Below are 20757 nucleotides of genomic sequence, written 5' to 3'. Positions count from 1 at the left end.
TGGCCAGAAGGCAAGCTTAGAGAAGACCGATGACTTTATCCATGTTGCACAGCCAATCATACACTGAGTCAAAGTTGTGCTTCTTTTTGATTGAACAAAAAAGCTTCAGGATTGAAACACAGAGCTGCAGCTTAGTTTGCCAACAGTTTATTTATGCTAGAAAGCATAATACATATTTGTCAGATAAGTCGTATTGTGTCGTATCAGTATTTAGCTTGTAGTGTACTTTTCTCAGAGTAAAATGTTAAAAAAACAAGCCACATGACTGCTTACTAACGTCGTGCCCTTTCATATTGATTCCACCCATGCCCTCACGCCTCTTTTGTCTTCTGTAAAGTGATAACAGCTTTTCAGAACCCAAGAACACCTGCAACTAAGGTTTGACCTTCCCACCTCAATACCTGGAAAGTGAAACACACCAACATGCATTTGTACTACTACACAGCACAGAGTTCTCTTGTTTCACAAGTAACATGTGTGTGGCCGCAGCAGTTTATGTCAACCATATAACCACAGGGTGCATCTCCTGGGTAAAGTCAGTTCTTAAATAAACCTCATCTCTGAAAAATGCCCAGGAGAACCGGGGCAAGGAGAATACAGCTGGGTGGTACTTTCTCCATCTCAGAACACCAATAGAGTAAAGCCAGGACCCAGTATTACTGAAACCTGCTAAGGCTGAGCCAATCAAGATCAAAACAACTTTTAAAAATATATTTATAAATGACTTTAAAAGGTGAAATAGTTCGGTATACCCTGCTTCTCTTGTTAGCTGTTTAACAGACCACAGTAGACAATGCACTTCAGCAGAGGAAAGCGTGCAAGAAAACCCAAGTACACAAAAACCCAATTATATGCTCAGGCACTGTCAGACACAAAACAAAAAACACTCATTTCTAGCAGTGTTGCCTTTGCTTCCTTTTTTTTTTCTCTAACCCCTGCGATTGAATATAACAAAGTGTATCAGGAAGAATAAATCTAAGGGCCCCCCTCTCCCAAACCAGAAAAGGTTAAGCTTTTAATTACAGCCCTCAAACTATCATTTTGTGCAATTAGCAATTATCTATAATCGGTGATGAGAGAATGCAGAACTGTGCTAGCAATTTGCCTCCTCCTCATCGCAGACTGGGTTTTTCTATTACAGAGGAGAAGCCACAGCCGCGCGCACTCCCTCACTTAGACACATTTACATTTTAGCAAAACGGCATCTCAGCCTGCGACTGAGATAGGCAGGCACCCCGAACCCAACACCAAAGGGTCAGATTCCCTGCTTTTCACTTTCCGGTTGGAGAGAGGCCCGAGGAAGATGCTACCTACCAGCCTCTCTTAGGGGTGCAGGAGAGGGTGAGACAAAGACGTGCGCTGTCCCTGGAAGCTGCACCCCACGCCGGCCAGCTGCGAGCCCCGAGAATGGGGAGGCGAGGACCCTCGCAGCAATAGTTGCATCAACGCTAACTGCTCCCGCCGCGTTCACTGTGGGCGGCTGCCGGGAGGGTACACTAAAGACTGTAGCGAGCGCACAGCTGCTGGGGCGGCAGGTTCTCTGGATCAGGAAATTAGGACAGGCACCGGGGATTGGAGGCGAGGACGGCGCGTGAGCCAACCAGCGGCCGCCCCGGGCCCCGTGAGCCCCGGGCAGACGCGCGGAGCAGCCCGGCCCCTGGAGCAGTCCGGATGGCGGCAGCGGCCACGACTCACGCACGGACGCTCACACTTGCACACACACTCGCACACCCCCGGCGCGGGCACCCGGCTGCCCGGCGCTCGTGAGGGAGCGCGCCCCGGAGGAAGGCCGAGGCCGCCGCGCCCCCCTCTGACCACTCCCCCTCCGGCCCCCGCCCGGCCGCTCACCCAGCGCTCCGCGCTCCGCCGCCGCCCGTCTGGGTGCTCTGCGGCCGGCTCTGCTCTTCTCCTCTCGGCTCCCCACCCCTCCCCCCTTCTCCCATACCCTCCCCTCCCCTCCCCTCCCCTCCTCTCCTCTCCTCTGCAGCGCCTGCCTTATTTTCTGCCCGCGGGCTCGGCTTGCACCGCCGCTGCAGCCCAGGGAGGTGGGGGGGGGGGCTGGCTGGTGGGGAGGAGATTCTGTAAGTTGCAGGGGAGGGGGTGCCCTCTTCTTCCCTGCTCCCATTCCCCTTCTAACTCCTTCCCCCTCCCCGCCCCTCCCCCTCCCCGCCCCCACCTCCTTCCTCCTTTCCGAAGGGCTGGTAACTTGTGTGCGGAGCGTGCGGCGGCGGCACCATCCAGGCGGGCACCATGGGCACGTCCGCGCGCTGGGCGCTCTGGCTGCTGCTCGCGCTGAGCTGGGAGCCCCGGGAGAGCAGCGCCACGGGGACGGGTGAGTGAGGACGCGCCCCTCCGCGGACGGCCTGAGGCCACCGGGGCGCGGGGGCGCCTGTCGGGCGGCCCGGGGCCCGGGTCTCCTCCCGTCCACCCCTCCGAGGAGGCGCCTCCGCGCTCCTCGCCTTCTTTCCCTCCCCACCCTGGTGGCGCCCATGAGCTGTCAGCGCAGCGGCCACGGGAACCGGGGCTGGGGGATCGCGGGGTTTGGGGTGCTTCGAAGCCTCCGCCAGAACTAGTCTTCGTTCCCTTGGACCCCCTCCCCCGGAGCCGCTCTTTGGCCGCGTTTCTCCTGCCCTTGACAGGGGCCGGGGAATGTGGGCTTCGGAGCCCCTGAACAATGGTGCTGCCTGCGCCGCCAGGCGGGGTGTTAGCGAGGAGGCTGCTAGCCGGGCCTGGCCGGGAGGTGCGCGGACTTCGGCGGGGTGAAGGTGGGCGGCTCCGAGGGCGCCGGGTCCTGGTGCACGTTCGGTGGGCGGCAGCCGGGAGGCTCCGCGGAGCAAAAGTGCGCAGCCTGAGCACCCCGGACTGCGACTCCCCAGGCGCCGGGTCATTTGTTGGCGTGCAGTTGGAGAAGTGTGGCTTTAAACAGGACTCTCCCCGACGTGCTTCTCCCCTCCCCACCCCCGGCGGCGTCTGGAAACCTCTCGGGTCGTCCCCGTCGCCGAACGGGGGAGGGGAGCGCGACACTGACTTAATCAGGTTAGTTTGCTGAGCCCGGGTCCGGGGACGCTTCCTCGGGAGGAATCGAATCCTCCTCGTTTATGACTGTAATTGGCCTTCATTCTAAACAATAGATCAAAGGAGCCGCACTCGAGCTGGTGTGTGGCGGTGACCGGTCCGCAAGGGCGAGGTGAGGACCGCGACCGCCGAGTCCAAGTGCCGCGGGGTCTGGAGCCCCGGCCCGTCTGCAGCCGCGGTCCCACTCAGGCCGAACAACTTTCCTGGGCAGGCGACGGGAAGCCCTGGAAGAGGGGCTGCTCAGAGACTTGGCGGACCCCTGAAGCTATCTTACGAGGCGACCCCAAGGGGCTTGCGGGAGGGTGTTAGGAAATTGGGACAGAAGGGTCCCCAGCCCTAATATGCAATCCGGAGTCCCCACCTCCTGTCGCTTGGTGGCTGAGAGGGCCCTGCTGCCTTCAGTCACGTGTCGCCTGAAGTGAGAGCGAACTTTCCAGTGTGGTCTGGTAGCCTGTGGTCAGGCAGTACTTGGGGTTGTTAAGTCTCGGAATGCCCTCTGCCCCTTGGTTCTTGGTTCCACCGTCCTGGGGGTGCGAAGCGGGGATGGGCTTCTGTGCCCTCTGCGATTGGTCGGCTGCCCGATCCCATTTGGCGAGGTCACGTGGCTCCGCGGACTTTTAGTAACAGAGTAGCAGCTGGAGAAGGGTTATCTTTGAGGGAAAGTGAAAGGCCCGGCAGGCTCTGGCTGTCACTTCCCTCTGATACTTTCTCCTGCCTGGACTATTTGAGAAAGGAGAGTGTGTAGAGAAAATGGAATGTGGTGTGTAAAGACCTAAGAACCTAGAAAAGTCCTGCTTACAAGAATTTTTAGGCGCTAATATTAATCATTCCTGGAGATAAAGAATACTAACTTACTAAATAGTCTCTCAGGATATTGCCACGACTTGCATTACATTTTTTTTGCAACATTTCTAAGCATTAAGATGTACCTTAACTGTTGTCAACTATCCAGGGAGGTGACCCCCCCCCCCAAAACCCATTTTTGCTTCATGTTTTTGAAATTTAAAAAGTCATAGCTTTCCATTCGAGATTAACATTTCCCTATAGAATGAGAGGAATGGACCTAAACTGTGGAAATGAGTTAGTCAAAGTCATATGTTTCCCTTGTCATTCATTGGTAGGTGAGGATCCCTTTTTTTACTCACCTTGTGACATGTGAAAGAGGTGGCCTGCCATGAACAGTGGAAGAGAGAAGCCCACACAAACCTGAATTTGTCAAAGGAAGGGGAGTGATTCCCTTCTGAACTGGAGCACATTTGGAGTTGGCTGAGGCAGGTATTGACCCTAAACCAACCCAGACTGGCTCCTGTCTTAAGCTCCAAGTCCTAAGACATGTGGGGTGAATCTCTGGCTTTGGTTTTCCCTGCCTACCCTTCTCTCCAGCCCTCCCCTCCCCCAACAACACTCGCAGCCCTGGTCCGAAATACTGTAGATAGGACAGGTGTGCACAAAGACTTTCTCGAGAAACTTAGTAAGGCTAATAAGAGAAGTTACAGTATCTGACAGCAAATTCCCTAGGGGCTCTAGGACATTTTTCTCCAACCTAGTTACAGATTAAGATCTGGAGTACCATAGTGGTACTGTTTAAGGTCAAAGTGTAGAAAAACCAAGTTTTGTGCGAGCTACTCATATAGCTAGCAACCAGCCAAAGAATACAAATAAACTTCCCTTTTTGTGGGGAGTGGGTTGATGTAACAGGAAATACTAACAGATCGAAAGGTAGGACACTGAAAGGCTAAAAGAAAAGACACCTGGTTTATCCAGGTAAAGCCAAGGGAATATGATGATAGCAGTAATCCTTAAATCTGTAAGCCCAAGAATGAGCATAAGGCGAGCCTTCTAAGCTCCTTTAAAAAGGGTCAGCAGCCAAACTGCCATGTGTAGCAACATTTTCTCAGCAGCTATACTCCCAGAATCTCCTTCTTGCCCACTTCTTGTAGCGCTTACCCCTGGTGCTTGTCCTGTGTCATTTGATTCTTTGCTTTCATTCCTCAAGCCTACCTAAAGCAGGTATAGAGGCCAACTTCAGTAGAGCTATCAAATATTGAGAATCTAGTATAAAAAACTGCATAGTTTAACATTAAGCACCGCTAACAGAAGTGGCAGCCTCCAAATGCAGAAAAAAACAAATGCAGAACTGATCAATAAGTGTTTCTGCTTCTTATAAAATTGAATAACAATGTACTTGACTTCACTTAAGTAGTTTTCTAACAGTTCTGGAAGAGGTGAAATGTAGTTACAAGCTCCTTCTGTTCTAGGAGGGGTACAAACTAAGACAAAACTGAGGCCATGCTATATATACTATTCTCCCAGCACCTAGCATGTATTCTTTTGCTTAATTGTTAATTGAAAGCCTTAAAATAACTAGCAGCCCCAAGTATAGCATGCAATATATAGCGTGGCCATAAAAGCAAGGGAACAGATAGTATGTGGCTATATGGTTTCAAGTTTTGATCCCAAAACAGTAAGGCTTGACACATAGCACAGAAATATCAATAATTTTATAGTAAATATCTAGACTATTTTCTGTTTCTCATGGATTGCAAATAACATCATTCCCTGTATAGGGAATAGTGATCAAGATAAGGCTGTTACCTACCTACTTCACATTATCACTGATTTCACTTTGTAGACTGACTTTCCACTGGAAAGCCATCTCCACCTGCTAGCCCATAAGAAATTACATGACTTTCAGGATTATGATAAAGTCTATAATGATGTTTATCAGATATACCTGCCTCATGAGAGCATCTCATGGTGGGGTAAGTCAGTGGGTTAGTTCAGAGACTCAAAACTGCTTGGTTTACTTCCTTCTAGTTTGAATTAATCTCAAAAGTGCATAGGTACAGTGTGTCAGACTACTTTCAGGACAAACAGTCCAAAAATCCTTTTGAGGTTATGGGTGAGATGTACTTGTTGAATAGAAAAGTAAGTGGCTCAGGGATGAAATTTCTCCCAACCATAAAGGGGGAGAATCTAAAGAATGATAACTTATCTGAGGACTTAGGAGAAGAGTATTTCTAGGAAAATCTGATTTTGTAGCAGAAAACTATCTCAATTGTAGTCTCCATGTTTGTTAATGTGTATCAGCCTCTCTTTCTTAAACTGTGCTGTTGGCTTACAGTAAAAATTCTAGCCAGGAGTATCAGCACACTCCTATAATCCCAGTTGCTCAGGAGGTGAAGCAGGAAGATCCCAAGAGTTCAAGGCCAGTCTGGGCAACGTAGTGAGACCTTGTCTCAAAATAAAAAAGGCTAGGGATATAGCTCAGTGGTAGATCACTTACCTAGCATTTGTGAGGCCCTGGGTTCAGTCCCCAGTACCACAAACAAAACAAGACCCAAATCTCTAAACACTGTTAATACAAATGAGTTAGACACATTTAACTGCTCTATAGGAGCTAAATACAATGATGGCAAATGATACCTTAAACTTAGCCCATGAAGTCCCCTAGGAGAACTTGGGCCTGCTGGTTATTTTAAGACTTTCAGTTAACAGTTAACCAAGAGAGTACCTGCTGGGTGTTCTGAGGATAGGCATGGAGATCTGCTAGAAATGTCTTAGATCCTTTGCCTGCTTTGGGTCTTAGAGATGCTATATGAGGGGTCTGGCCCTGTAATTAGGAGATAACTTTAGGGGAAGAAGCCTTAAACTGGCCAGAGTGGCTGGTCTTGGCGACCAGTGTGGCACATCTGGGTTGGCCCTGGTGGCTAGTAGTCTTTATATGAATAGACACAGTGTTGGTGATGGGGTAGAGGGTGGAGGGATATGCAATTTGCCAAACAAGGAAGATGATAAAGTCTGGTGACAGACAACATTTGCAAATGACTTTGTGTTGTAATGTAATATTTCTTCCAAATATTATGAGTAAATATGGTTCCTATTTTATAGACTGCCTGCACTAGTACTAACTACGTCCTAGGTTCTAAGTTATTAACTGCTCTGTAGGTTTACTAAGTCCATTATAAATTGAAGCCAGTTTCCTTCATACATCTCCTTAAAACAACTTGATGTCCATCTACTGAGCACCTATCACACACCATATGGCACCAGGCAGAAGCATATGGCACTAACTATGTGACCACACAGTCGCTTTGTGGCGTTTCTTCTAGAGAGGAGGTCAAACTGGGAAATCAGTGATCCAAAGACAGCCTGAGATAGAAGCTGAATTGGAGTAGCTCCAGTGTTGGACTTTATCATGAAAGCAGATAGCACATGAAGATTGCTGGAGCTTCCACGTTCTGTTTAGGTGACAGCTTATGAATTTTCCCTAAAATCATCTAGAACTTAGACTTTAATATACAAAGCCAGAAACTATTCCATCTCTACAGATGATCTTGCACAGGTGATTCAAACAACAATGGATTGCTGCTAATGTTGCCAAAGAACACTAAAATGTCAGAAATAACATCTGGATCCGATACATCAAACTTCTTGCCAGTTAGCTGCTGCTAATTTCCCCCATGTGTCAGAATCTCTGTCCTCACGAGGAAATAAGGATACCATACACATTCTCACAGACAAGTGTGTTAAAGTACATTAATTTTAAATGATAACATATCACAAAGAGAGATGAAAATATTATATGCATAGGGAAGGGGGCCCTTCAGAACCTGGTCTTCCACAGTAACCTAGCTGCTAAAACACCTAGTTTCAATTTCAGAAAAGCTGGGAAGAATATTTTGACAAAAGCCTTCAGTTCAGACCAGTGAACTAATGAGAGAGCTAATCTGCATTCGTGACTATTAACTACTGCCTAAAGAATCTTTGGATGTCAGGCAGCAGGTCCTGAGTTGCAAAGATGAATTCTAGACCCTGTCTCAGGAGATTCCTGTATCTAAAAGTAGAAACAGGTAAATAAGTAGATCTTAGTGCATAATGATGATAAGACAGGCACAGGGAACTGTGGGAAAGCAACCAAACTACACCTGGCTCTGCCTCATTCCAGAGGCCTCATCTGAGCCCACTCCTGGTAGTAAGTGATCCGGAGCAACATGGGCAAATGGAGACAACAACTCGGAGGGCAGACAGAAGCATGGGGACATGGGTGAGGCCCCTTTGAGCTGTTAGCTGATGTAGCCTGACCAGGTGGTGGCTGGTGACCAATTGGAAAAAGTCTGGGGAAATGAGTAGGGAACCTAGATTCAATCCTAGAGACAGTGGGAAGCAAGAAATTGCCCCATCCTGAGCTCTTCTGGCCATTGTAAGTTGCTTGGATCACTGTCTTGATTTGGGTAGAGCATGTGGCAGCCTGGAGGCAAAGGAACAAGAGATTAAATTTAGATCAAGTGAGAGATGAGGGATTAGACATGGCCAAATGTCAGGGGAGAGGCATCTGGGGTTATTTCTGTTACTGATTTAGAGTAAGAGATAGGGTCCGTTCAAGATAGGACTCATAAAGAGAGGAAGATAGATTTATTGTTCTCTTTTGTTTTGTTTTTTTGAGAGAGTCTTACTATGTGGCCGAGGCTGGCCTTGAGCCCATGAACCCAAGAGAGTTCACCTCAGCTTAGCAAGGCTGGGATTATGGCTGTACATCACCACGTCTGGCTGGAAGATAGATTTTGAACAACTTCTTTACCATGCATGACTGTTAAGGCATCTAAATGAATTTTCCTGCATAATGGGCTCAAGAGCTTCGCTCAGGTTGTCATCATCAAATCTAGCATCTGTCTCCTCTGTCCACTGAGGATGGACATGAAGGTTTAGGGGGATTAACAGTAGATACAGAATTACAACCTTGACAATGAATCAGCCCCTTCCATTATGTATAGTATCTGTAGCTTGATAACCAAGGACCATAGTCTTTCTAGAAAAAGATCTGCTAAGGGAATTTTAACATATTTTTAGAAAGCCAAAATAGGAAAGGGAAGTAGAGGTATAAAAAAAAAAAACTATTATGAGAATGTCTCCATAATAAGTGAAGCCACTTAATTCTGGATTAAGTGAGTTTGGGTACCTAAATTCCATGTTAACAGAATATTCTAGAGGTACATGATCCTGAGTTGGATGCTCTACTTTATTTGCCTGCCGAGTAGCATGATATCTGGAGCTAGAGTGCCTGGGTTCAAATTCTATCTCTGTCCAAGGTGATTTGGGGCAAATTACTATATTTCCCTTCTTTAAACAGGTTTGCTGGTCTGTAAAGGAGAATAATAGTGTTGTCCACGTAGAATTGAGAAGTATATACATTAAAAGACACAACGTCTTAAAGTAGTATACGGCCAGCAACAACAAAAACAGCATTCAGTTATTTATCCAAGATTCATAATAGTCTGTGCATCATATGTAAATGGAGAAACTGACAGTTTAACTGTAAAATTCACTTATTTCAGTGAATCAGAATAATTAAGAATTTAACAGTTTTTAGTAACCTCTAAACTTGTTCTTAAAGCTTCTGAAGCTGAATTTAAGGCCAGACCACAGCCAACCTCTTCCTTCGCACCTTGTCACAGTATTTTGCCATTTTCCCTGTAGGAAAAGTTTTTTGCTGACTCAGACATCTGCTTGTCCTAAATGGAGTTTTAGCCTATGAATAGAATGACTGGCATTAAAGTAGCAAGCAGTTGAACTAGACTAAAAATAAATGCCCTTGGTAACCCCAAAGTGCCAGAACAAATGGACTGAAGAAACCCCAGCAAATGAAAACACTTACGCTCAAGCAAGAAAGAAGGGCATGACGGAAGTGAATACTTGGCCTTGGCAGCCTCAGCAGTGTAGCAGGATGTGCCACTATGTAAAAGTTCAAGTTCACTCTGAGCCTGATGGTCAGAGATACTTCTTCTATATTCTGGGAATTTGTGTTGATGAGCTTCTGCCAAGATGCTACTCAGAGCCCTACAGGGAAATCTGTAGCCCATCTTGAAGGCTTGGAATTTACTGTTAAAGTCCATGCAGTTTTTACTGAAGCCTACATATTGTTCTTGCATGTTAACCCTTGAAGGGATGACTAGACAACAGCAGGCTGGCACCTGTATATTAAAAACCCTGAGTCTCTTGAAGCCAGTGAACTGCCAACAGGTCTGGGTAGCAGCTTTATCTATGTGGGTAAGCAAGGCTCCCGGGACATGAGTAGTCTGTTTCCATCTAGATGAGTGATGGTAAAAGCTAATCATTATTTGATACTTGTGGGAATTTGTTTTTATTTAGATAGCCATGTAAGTGAATAGGTCTAAGTAACTTCGAAACACCTGACCCATACCCATATTCAAAGTATTAGAGCTAGAAGAAAACCTAGATACTTTGATTTTATTTTATAAAGAACATGTTTAAAATTCTTGCACAAGACTCCAGTATTCAAAATCTTCCTGGCTGAAAGAGCTGAAACATCTAGAGCCCCGTCTGTCATGGTCTTTCCCCTGACTTCACCCCTTCACCCCTCAGGCATTGCTTGTGAAACATAATGACATTGAGAAACCCTGTAAAAGTTACATTTTCCTCCAACTTTTCACCTGTATGAACAGACAGCTCCTGCGAATTAGAGTGCCCAGTGCTTCAACTTCCAAGGTTATATTTTGAGGTTTCACTGGCTTTAGCTTTGCATAGAATTAAAAGAACCTTATGTATTGATGATTTCAAGCTCAGCCTGCTCCCTTTATGAAAATGTAGTACTAAACTTGAGATTTAACTTTCATGGATGGGAATAGACTACAGGGCTGCAATCCTATAATCCTCCAAAGCTTTGGAAACCTAAACCTTCTTTACTCATTTGGTGCTTTAAATTCTCCTGGACCTTTGTACAGTACCAGTCCCAGTCAAGCACCAGAGAGGGCAAGGGAGACTCTCTCTGGAACTTGGAGGAAAAATACCCACAGTGTTGCAGTCAAGGGGCTGAGGTCTCAGCATTCAATTTAGCATCTGAGCTCTTCCTGCTCTGCATGAAGCAGGGAATTAACAGAATTAGGGAGCACTTTCTGCCGCGTAGCCGTCTCGAAACAAAGTGCTTCGGAAGCTAAGAGGCATGGCCATAAAGCTTAAGGTCTTTATTTGCCTGTCCTTAAAGGGTTTCTTAAAAAGCCAGCTTGCCTTCCTGCTCCCACCCCTGTCTCCCGCCCCTTTTAGACAAGTAGGGATATGTTAGAGCACACTGTACGCCTACTACCAATTAGTCCTCCTTCTTAATGGAGTGTCCTGTGTGTGTGTGTGTGTGTGTGTGTGTGTGTGTGTGATGGTAAAAGTTTTATGAAAATCAGGCAGAGTATTGGGTGAAGTGGACACATCTGGGATAAGAAAAGGTAGAAATTAAACTCCTTTTTATCATAGGACATTGAAATGAACACTAAGAAAATGCTTCTATGTTATGAGCCTACTCGGTATATACTCTTGAGGCAAAGTTGCTGGGAGTTTAATAAACTTATAACTATTGATAGCTTATGTACTACAGCCAAATTCAGAGATTTTCTTTAAGGTGATAGTGGAAAAGTGTCAGCCTTAGAATATTGCATCTCCACACTTTAGCCCAGGACATCACGATCATGTACAAAATCTGTAGAAACAAAAAATCAGCTCATTTTTAAGGGGGTCTTCTAGGTACCTAACCCTAAAATGGAAGGTCTTCACTTGGCATCTCTATATATTTTTTAATTGTTTTATTGGTACATTTTTGGTATACAGTACATTTACATTTATCATCGGGTGCTTGTACCTGTACATGATGTATCTTAGTTCTTATTTTTTTCCCCATTACCTGTGCACCCTTCACCCCCTCCACCCTTCCCTACTTACATAGATTTCATTTCCATTTTTTTTCTTGTCTCAAAATTTTTCCTTTCCCTTCTTCCCTTTCCCCTTCCCCTCCCACCACCCCTATACCTTTGGACCTTTTTCTATCTCAAGTTATCAATTACTTGTTTTAATCATTTTAGTCCTTATTTACACTTTCAGTTTCTCACACCAGAGAAACTATTCAGTATTTACACATGTGTGTCCTATTTATTTCACTTAAGAGTATCACCTCAATGTCCATCCACTTAGCTATAAATGTCTCTAGTGTCTCATCCTTTATGGCTGAGTAGTACTCCATTTTATTAAAAAATCACATCTTTTTTATCCAGTTTCCAGTTGATGGGTACTTGAGCTGTTTCCAAGCTTTAGCTATTACAAGCTGTGACTTGGCATCTACATTTAAGTCTCTATCCAAGTCTGAATATATGGTTACTATTCTACCTATGTAGATTTCAGTGTCAGGGTTTTTGTCCCCCCCCCAATTAACTTTATTGGTACATCCTAGGCATACAATACAGCCACATTCATCACTGGGATCTTGTACCATTACGTGAGTCCCCTGGCTCTTACTTTCCCTTTCCCTTGCCCTCCCCTCCCCCCCCACAAAGACCTTGTTTCCATTTTTTCCCCCTCCCATATTTTTTCCCCTCTGTCTCTTTTTGACTTAATCCTCAGTAACTAAAACCCTTGAAAAAGTCAGACTTTTTCAGAGCTTTTCAGCTTTCACTATTCTAACGGCAGCTGAACTATTCTTTTCAAGTGCATTGATACCTATAGTCTCTGACTGCAAATTGTTCTTTTTCTGCTTTTTAAAATAAAGTACCCAAAGTAGACTCTTCCCATTCCCAGTGCTCAGTGGTGGTAAGGATAAACCCTAGCAAATGGCCTGTATGGTGCCAACACCAACCTGAGACTACAGTGGCAATGGGGTGAGGAGAGGAGACAGCCAAGTAACTCTCGCCTGCCTTAGTGGCATAAAAATAAATAGGCCATGCTTCCTGACAGCAATCTATCCTTCCTCTTATTCCCTTGTCTAACTCCCTAATATTCAATATGCAAAAATATTGTAAAATGAATAAATATTATGAAATGTTGACAGGAAATACCAACAAACTATATTGCTTTGTAGCTGGGTTCTAGCTGAACCAAACTCTTAGCAGCTGAGTGGTAAATACAGCTTTTAAGGCAATATTGTTGCTGTACCTGAAGATAACCACACTCAAATGGTAATCTTTACTTGGATCAAATTTTAAACTGCCTGGAAATTTCACAAAGTGCAGAATTCTCCCCCACAGCAAGGAGTAGTTGATACGAGGGGACCGACTAGAGTATTGTACACATAGCACAAGAGTTCCAGCCTGTGCTTGTCTCTGTTCCCATGCCAGTGTGTCCCAGCTGCAGATGCTGTGAGGTGGCAGGGAATCGGAAGGCTTTCTGCTAGGAGCCTCCCTCCCCCAGTAATCTGCATGCACTATATGATTCCATTAGTTTCCTCCAGTATTTGCAGGAAGCTGGCTTAAGTCACTACATCCATGCCTTTTATCTCAAAGTAATCACAACCTCCAGAAGAACCGAACTGCTAATGATAAGAAACACCTGAACATTAGCTATTGCATGCCTGAGTGCCCTCCAAGCCTCAGTTCATAACACTGAATTAAATGCCTATCTGAGCTAAAGAGAACTGAGCTCAGAAACAGAATCCATTTCTGTGGTGCTCACTCTCCTTTTTTCTCATTACTAAATTAGAAATTATCTCCTTCTGTCTGTTATGTATACTTTCTTGATGTTTTTATCTTGGCACTATTTTGTAAGCATGTGTTTTTGCAATTAGCCCTCAATTTTTAAGATGAGGAACAATTTCCAGTCTCTCCTTACTTCCTTCTAAATCTGCTTTACTTTGCTTGTGATAGGAACATGATGTATGGATGTGGGAGAGAAATATCATGAAAGTGTTAGGCTTGGCTGTACACTTATAGTTACACTGGTCACCTACACAGATGAGGAAAATGAGACAAGAGGCAGATGCAATGCCTCTGTGGTCTCTGGGAAATCTAAGTTCCTTTCATCATGGTCTGGCTCCACTGGCCCAAGATCACTACTCCAGCTACCATGCCCAATTTTCAGGGATCAAAAAGAGATGAAGGGGCCCGGGGATTTAGCTCAGTGGTTTCACTGCCTGCTGCACAACCGCAAGGACCCAAGTTTGATCCCCAGTACCAAAAAGAAAAGAAAAAAAAGAGAAAAAGAGATGAAGGGAAGGAAAATGAGTCCCCTGTCCTTTTAAGGATACAGCCATACAGCATTTGATGATGGGCATATGTTCTGAGAATTACAATGTTAGGCCATCTTGTCGCTGTCCAAATATCATGACATTTACCTATACAAACCTGGATGGTCCAGCCTACTGTACAGACTCAGGCTATACGGCATATACTGCTAGCCTACAAACCTGTACAGCATAGTACTGTACTGAACACTGTTAGGCATCTGCAATGTAGTGATAATTATTTGCATATCTAAACATAGAAAAAGCACAGTAAGGATACAGTACAAAAGAAAAAATGGTACACTTAGCATGAATGGAAGTGGCTTTGGGTAAGCAATGAGTGAATGGGAAAGGCTTAGGACATTTCTGTGCTTACTACTTTAGACTTTATAAGCACTACACACTTAGCCTGCACTAAATTTATGAAAAAGATATTTTTCTTTTTTCTTAATAAATTATCCTTAATGTGCTGCGAGGCTTTTTTGTTTGTTTGATTTTTGGTGTTGGGAAGTAAACCCAGGGCCTTGTACAAGCTAAGCAGGAACCCTACCACCAAGCTATGTTCCCAGCCCTTACCATAATTTTCTTTGATTTATATTCTTTTTAACTTTCTGACTCTGTGTAATACCGCCTTAAAACTCAATGTACAGCTGCACAAAATTTTTTCTTTATATTATTCTATAAGTTTTTCTATTTTAAATTTTTAATAACTTTTTGTTGTTAAAAAAACCAAGACACTAGGCTGTGCAGGGTCAGCATTATCAGTCTTGCTGGTTTCCACCTCCACATCTTGTCCTACTGGAAAGGCTCCACAGGCAAGAACATGCGTGGAGCTGTCACTGCCTGTGCTAACAGTGCCTTCCTGTGGATGCCTCCTGAGACTTGCCTGAGGCTCTTGAGTAGCTGTCACTCTCCTCAGAAACATGCTCACAGTAGATTGCTTGCTTGTTTCATTTTTCATTATAGATTTGCTTGTAAGTTCCATGGACATTGCTCTTTATGAATGAAAACCGCTCAGCATCGGGGGTCCATGTTTTCAATCTTTTAAAGGAGCTTGTTGACTTCTGCAAGAGTTTCTCCTAAACCTTTCCATGTGAATTTTCTTGAACTTGTTCTTTCTCTTCTTCAGTTTTATTTTGCCTTTTCTTCAGCTGTGTGTTTACTAGGTGATAGGAATTTTTAAGCTCCATTGTAATCTTATGAGATCACTGTTGTTTATACAATTTATATTGACTAAAACGTCATGATGTGGCACCTGACTGTATTTCTTAGAAGTCACATATACCCTGTCTGTTTACATCCCATTAACCAGAACTGAGTCCCTTGCTTATGCCTCATAGTGTTGATCATTAGGGTATGCCCAGCTCATCTCATTACACACAGTTACCACCTCAAGACCCATCCATCCATTGCTGGCCCCTAGAATGTTATAACCCACTGAATCAGTAGCTGTACTTTTGAAAGGATCACTATCAATGGATTCTGAGTAATTTCGTATCTCTTAACTTACCACCCTTCTTTCCTTGATTTGCTAAATGTTCCTTCTTGATTCTAGGGAGAAAAGCAAAATGTGACCCTTCCCAATTCCAGTGCACGAATGGCCGCTGTATAACTCTCCTGTGGAAATGTGATGGAGATGAAGACTGTGTTGATGGCAGTGATGAAAAAAACTGTGGTAAGTAAAGAGTTTGATCCTTTCAATTGCCACCTCATTTGGACTTATGCGTTTTATTGAAATGTGATGATATTACCTAAGTTTTTGCAAATATATTGAAATTCTGCAAATAAAATCCATTCCAAAGAATTGCTTTGAACCAGAGTCCAAAGAATCTATACTGCTCCTTTTAGAGGACTATAACTGAATGTTTGACATGGGGTTATCACCTTGAGTATGGAAGGCTGGAGGTAAAATGGAGCTCCTTTCAAGTGACAGGACTTGGTTTATCTTAGGTCAGCAAATATGAGGTATAGGAAGATAAGGAAAGGGAAGGGAGGGCCAGAAATAGAAGATTGCTTAGAAGTAATTTTTTTTTTAATTCACAAATTGTCTTGATCCCAGAAAATAAAGCAGGCTACAGACACAACAAAATCCCCCAAAGTTTCAAGAGGTTAATTAATTTCTAATATAGAAACTATAAGCCATCATATAACAAAGATCAGATAAAAATTCTTCTGTAATTCTCACAATAGTTGATGATTCTAAAGCATTAGGCAGGGCAGAAGACATTCTTTCTCCCAGGGAATGGGAATATAACATTATACCATTGATCTCTATCTATCAAAAGAGCATTGTGAGAAATGCCTATGTGTGCAGTCTACGTAAACTCATGTCAAACAAACAGCTGAGAACTGATGTCAAGGTCACATTTAGGTGCCCCAATTCATGCTGAAGTTTACTTTTTGTTTTGTGTTGTTCAAGTCCTAAAGGAATATTGCGTGTGATTATAGGTGCTATTGTTGCCATCTACCTTTTAAAAGATGTTATGTATAAATATATTTTCCTATACAACGAGAAATGCAGAAGAAAAATAGAAGCTAAATGAAGGTTTTGTTGCCTGCCATCTTATCCCTTTTTCTAAAATGTTTTAGAGTACATTATTAAAATGTTTTAGAGTAGACATCATGACAAACCTTGTCCTGTGCCTGCTCTCTCCATACATCATGGGGTTTTACGTCAATGAGCAGATCAGTAGCTCCTTTGGGAGCACAGAAAGTCCATTCTGCAGTCTCAGGGAAACAGCTTTCCTCCAATTTCAGGACCAGGAATAGTTCTTCAGTGCTAGACATTTCTATTATTTGTATTTAACACTAAGATTTTAATCTACTTGGAAAACACTGGGTCCTGTGCTATTTCTGGGTTACCTAGGTAATATAGTTCTCTCATAAAACATCTCACTAGGAGAACCTCACTCTTCTCATCTGTTTTCTTTTGTGTAAGTAGCAGTTTTCCCTCTATTCAGAATTATGTATTGGGCAAAACCCATTGATTTTTCTTAAAAAGTAATTATTTCATTCATGTTGTAGAAGTCTTCTTTTATCATCCAACTCAGTGGAAATGAGTCTGGATCATCTTAGGGTAAAACACTGACATTTCCTAGTATAATTTTTGCATAAATACCTTCTGCTATCCTTATAGTAGGAGGGTTTGTGTGAAGGAAGTATGTAAATGGATAGTACAGTGAATCAAGATTATTTGAAGTGGGAAAATTAAATCTATCCTTGGCCAGAATTTGTCACCACCTCTGAGATATGAAGGTAGGAAAAGAAAGTGGAAGCCTTACTGAGAATGCTTATTTTGAGATGCTTCTTTATGAAAGGGAAGAAGTTCATGATTGATTAAAACTTCTAAAGGCATCTCTTGATTTCCCTGTATAACCTTTTCTTTATGAAACTTGCTTACAATTTTCAGCAGAGCTCTTTCTTTTAAGCATGACAACTACTGTCATATTTAGTCAACTTCAGCTTAGATCCCATGAGCCATGTGCTTCTTTTAGCCACAGTAACTCCTTTATTTTTTTTGAGTTATGCTGTGCTGGTTAATCAGCAGCTGAGGCACCTGAAATGTGTAACTGCTAGTTTTCTTCCCCTTGCAGCACCTCTAAATCTCTAGTCATATCTCAAAGTCTGTGTTATGGTTTGTATCTAGATGCCCTCCGAAAGCCTGTGTGATCATAGATGGGGCTTTGGGGAGGTGATTGCATTATGAGGCTTATAGCAGACTTGCTATTAATATGCAGCATCTTGTTGAAACATGTAAGTCACTGGAGCTGTGGCCTAGAAGGCTATATTTCCCTTCCTGACTCCTCCTTCAACTCTTTCTGCTTCCTGGATGCCATAATGTGAGCAACTTTCCTCTGCCAGACCCTTCCACCATGCTGCTTCTGCCTGGAGTCAGCCAACTATGCATAGACTGAAACCTCTACAAACTATCATCCAAAATAAACTTTTCTTTCTTCAATATATTGGTGTTGGGTATCGTGTCTCAGTAACCAGAAAAGTAACTAAGACAGATTTTGGTACCAGAGAAGTGGGTTCATCAGATGACTGTACTTGACCATGTGGTTTAATAGCTTTTAGAATTGATTCAGTTTGTAGAAGGAGTTTGGACAAGTTTGGAGAGGCCAACTCAAGAAACCCTAGAATGCTATAAAGCAGAGCTTGATAGGAGATTCTGGTCTGAGCTCACGAAGCCAGAATGCTGATAAAAATAGTAAAGACCAGGCTCAGGAAGTCTCAGCTGGGAAGAAAGACACATTGGCAATTGGACTCAAGATCATGTATGTTATGCTCTGGCAGAAAATTTGCTAATATTTTGCTCCTGTCCTGAGATTTTGTGGGAGACTGAGATTAAGGCAATAGAATAATTGAACTGGCAGAGGAAATTTCAAGGCAGACCAACAATGGGACTGTTATAGATACTGTTGGAGCTTTTAGCCAGGTTTGTACTGAAAATTAAGAGCAAAGAGCTCATTTTAAACATTTTTAGTTTTGCCAAAAAGAAAGCACCCGTAAAGATGGAGTTCAGGAGAGCTTGCTTGCTGAAGAGATTAGCATTAAAAAGAAACTAAGTATTTTGGATGAGAACAATTTTTAAAAAATAGCTTAAGGACATTTCAGGAATCTTCAAGGCCTCACCCTTTGCAAACTCAAGAGTAGAAAAACCAAAAGACTTTTCTTTGAGAAGAGAGCCCCAGGGCATACTGTTCAAGAAAGGCTGCCTAAGAAATTGGCTTCCTGAGATTCCATTCACAATGCTCAGCCATCCAAATACTCAGAGGCCCCTGCAGCTATGATGCAAAAGGGCCTAGCTACTGCTGGAGCTGGTGGTTGACCTTAGCATGATTCGTGTGGTGCTGGTATTATGGGCATGCAGAATGCAAGAGTTGTAGGGTCAAGAAGGTTTCCACCCAGATTTCAGAAGAATGTCTGGGAGGCCAGGCAGTGTGCATTGTGTAAAGCTGTGAGAACGAAGCTGAAAATGCAGTGGAGTCCCTAGAATGTTGGAGAATCCAGCAACATGAAATGTCTGAGAAAAACCACAGAAACTGAGCAAAGCCAGCCCAAGAGAGAAGCCCTGAGGGCTACAATGACCAGCAACTCTGTAGGAGTGGCCATCTAAGCCATTTCACATCCATAGCTTGCCTGATTGTTGGACCTAGAGCTGTAGGATTTAATGTTTGCCCTGCTGGGTTTCAGCCTTGTCTTGTTCCCATTGGTTTCTATCCCCCATCTCTCCCTTTTGGAATGGGAATGTTACTCCATGCCATTGTACGTCAACAGTGTTTAACTTTCTTTTTGATTTTGATAGGAGCTCATAGCTAAAAGTTTGTTTGAAATCTCAGAGGAGACTTTGGACTTGGACTTTTCAGCAATGCTAGATCTGTTAGGATCTTGGCAACTCTTAGAGATGAACTAAATGCATTTTGCATAATGAGATGTACCGGAAGTGTTTGGGGGCCAAGGGCAGAATGTTAGGTTTACGTATAGATGTCCCTTGAAAGCCTCATGCAATCATAGGTGGAGCTTTCAGGAGGTGGTTTATAGCTGACTTGCTTTGGTAGGTGGGGTCTAGTTGGAAGAGGTAGGCCACTGGGGGCATGGCTTTTTGTCTTCTTTCTTGACTTTCTCTGCTTCCTGGATGCCAGGATGTAAGCAGCTTTCTTTCACCAGGCCCTTTCACCATGCCCCATCTATCTGGAGCTGGCCAATCATGCATGGACTGAAAGCTCTACAACCTGTGAGCCACAAAAAACTTTTCCTTTTTTAATGTGTTATTATGTCCCAGCAACAAGGAAAGTAACTAGGACAGCCTGGTCCAAATGTCTTTTTTCACCCTCCCAGTCTATGCTCCGCATGGAGAGAAAGGAACTCCGTACCAATTTTTCCAGTTTATCTTTGTTCAAATGTTACACATCCAAGCTTTCATATCATCATGACACTTTCTACTTCTTAAAACCAAGACCATTCTCCTTCTCCCTTTTCTAACTTCAGAAGAATATCACAGGTTGGATTTTATCAACTAACCTTGCAGTCTCTCTGGCCTCTTCCTCCTCAGTCAGGAGAACCGGCATTGGATAGCACTGAATATGCTAACACTAGGATTTATGTCTTAAGGTGACTTTAGGAATAGATGTGAGTCTAAGAGCTAACATGGCCTTTCTTGTTTCCTTGGCTACATAATTCAAAGAGACAAATAAGCCTTTTTGGATCATCAAAATTTTTACCACTCAAGATGGGTTGATGAATTAACTACCACCACCATCTCCCCAATTTGCAATATCTAAGGCTAAAATGGCCCAGGGGTATGCGGCAAACTCTGAGTCCACTACCTATCTTCAACACCTGATTTGAAGTGGCCCCTTTCAAATTTTCATCAAATTGTGCACTTTTAGTGGATTTGGAAGCAATAACTATTGTTATAAAGGATTTTTTGAAATGGAAATTCAAGTAGAAAGTATAGGTGGGTAGGCAAGAAGAATATAACCTAAGACCGATAAGCCTAGGGTGTCCCATCTGGCTACTTTGTCAAGACTCTTCCATATTCTGTGACTCCTTCATGAGTAGGGTGCACAAGCTTCACAGTTTGCTTTTTCTTTATTCTTTTCTTGGTATAATTAGCAGTATCCCTTTGAACCACCAATTGCATTGTAACACTAAGCTTTGGGGAAAAGACTTGTCCTAGGAAGAATTAG

At 43.7% G+C, this 20757-nt stretch overlaps 2 protein-coding genes across 24 annotated transcripts in view; one reads left to right on the top strand and one right to left on the bottom strand.

The window, feature by feature from the left end:
* The window catches only part of LOC110347711 (uncharacterized), a 199110-nt gene extending 196851 nt beyond the window's left edge, over positions 1–2259 (bottom strand). For 9 of the 16 annotated variants that reach the window (XR_015440102.1, XR_015440099.1, XR_015440100.1 and 6 more), the window contains exon 1: positions 1315–1479. The gene's annotated coding sequence lies outside the window, so the exon portion shown is untranslated. Of the gene's footprint in view, positions 1–1314; positions 1540–1848; positions 1932–2176 lie in introns of those variants that run through there. The other 7 variants (XR_015440104.1, XR_015440103.1, XR_015440106.1 and 4 more) reach the window with 7 other exon arrangements.
* Vldlr (very low density lipoprotein receptor) overlaps positions 2196–20757 on the top strand; it is a 34833-nt gene continuing 16271 nt past the window's right edge. For 4 of the 8 annotated variants that reach the window (XM_021252758.2, XM_004838221.4, XM_004838220.4 and 1 more), the window contains exons 1-2: positions 2196–2332; positions 15621–15740. In XM_021252758.2, coding sequence (XP_021108417.1) covers positions 2251–2332; positions 15621–15740 — 202 coding nt within the window. In that variant the 5' untranslated portion in view covers positions 2196–2250. Of the gene's footprint in view, positions 2333–2563; positions 2766–2876; positions 3037–3131; positions 3188–4150; positions 4351–15620; positions 15741–20757 lie in introns of those variants that run through there. The other 4 variants (XM_087184018.1, XM_021252759.2, XM_087184019.1 and 1 more) reach the window with 4 other exon arrangements.

The sequence above is a fragment of the Heterocephalus glaber genome, unplaced genomic scaffold (genome assembly GCF_053883595.1).
Source record: "Heterocephalus glaber isolate CG9 unplaced genomic scaffold, H.glaber_assembly_v1.0 deba00001481, whole genome shotgun sequence".
NCBI classification, from domain to species: domain Eukaryota; kingdom Metazoa; phylum Chordata; class Mammalia; order Rodentia; family Bathyergidae; genus Heterocephalus; species Heterocephalus glaber.
This window is presented reverse-complemented; position numbering and strand designations above follow the sequence as displayed.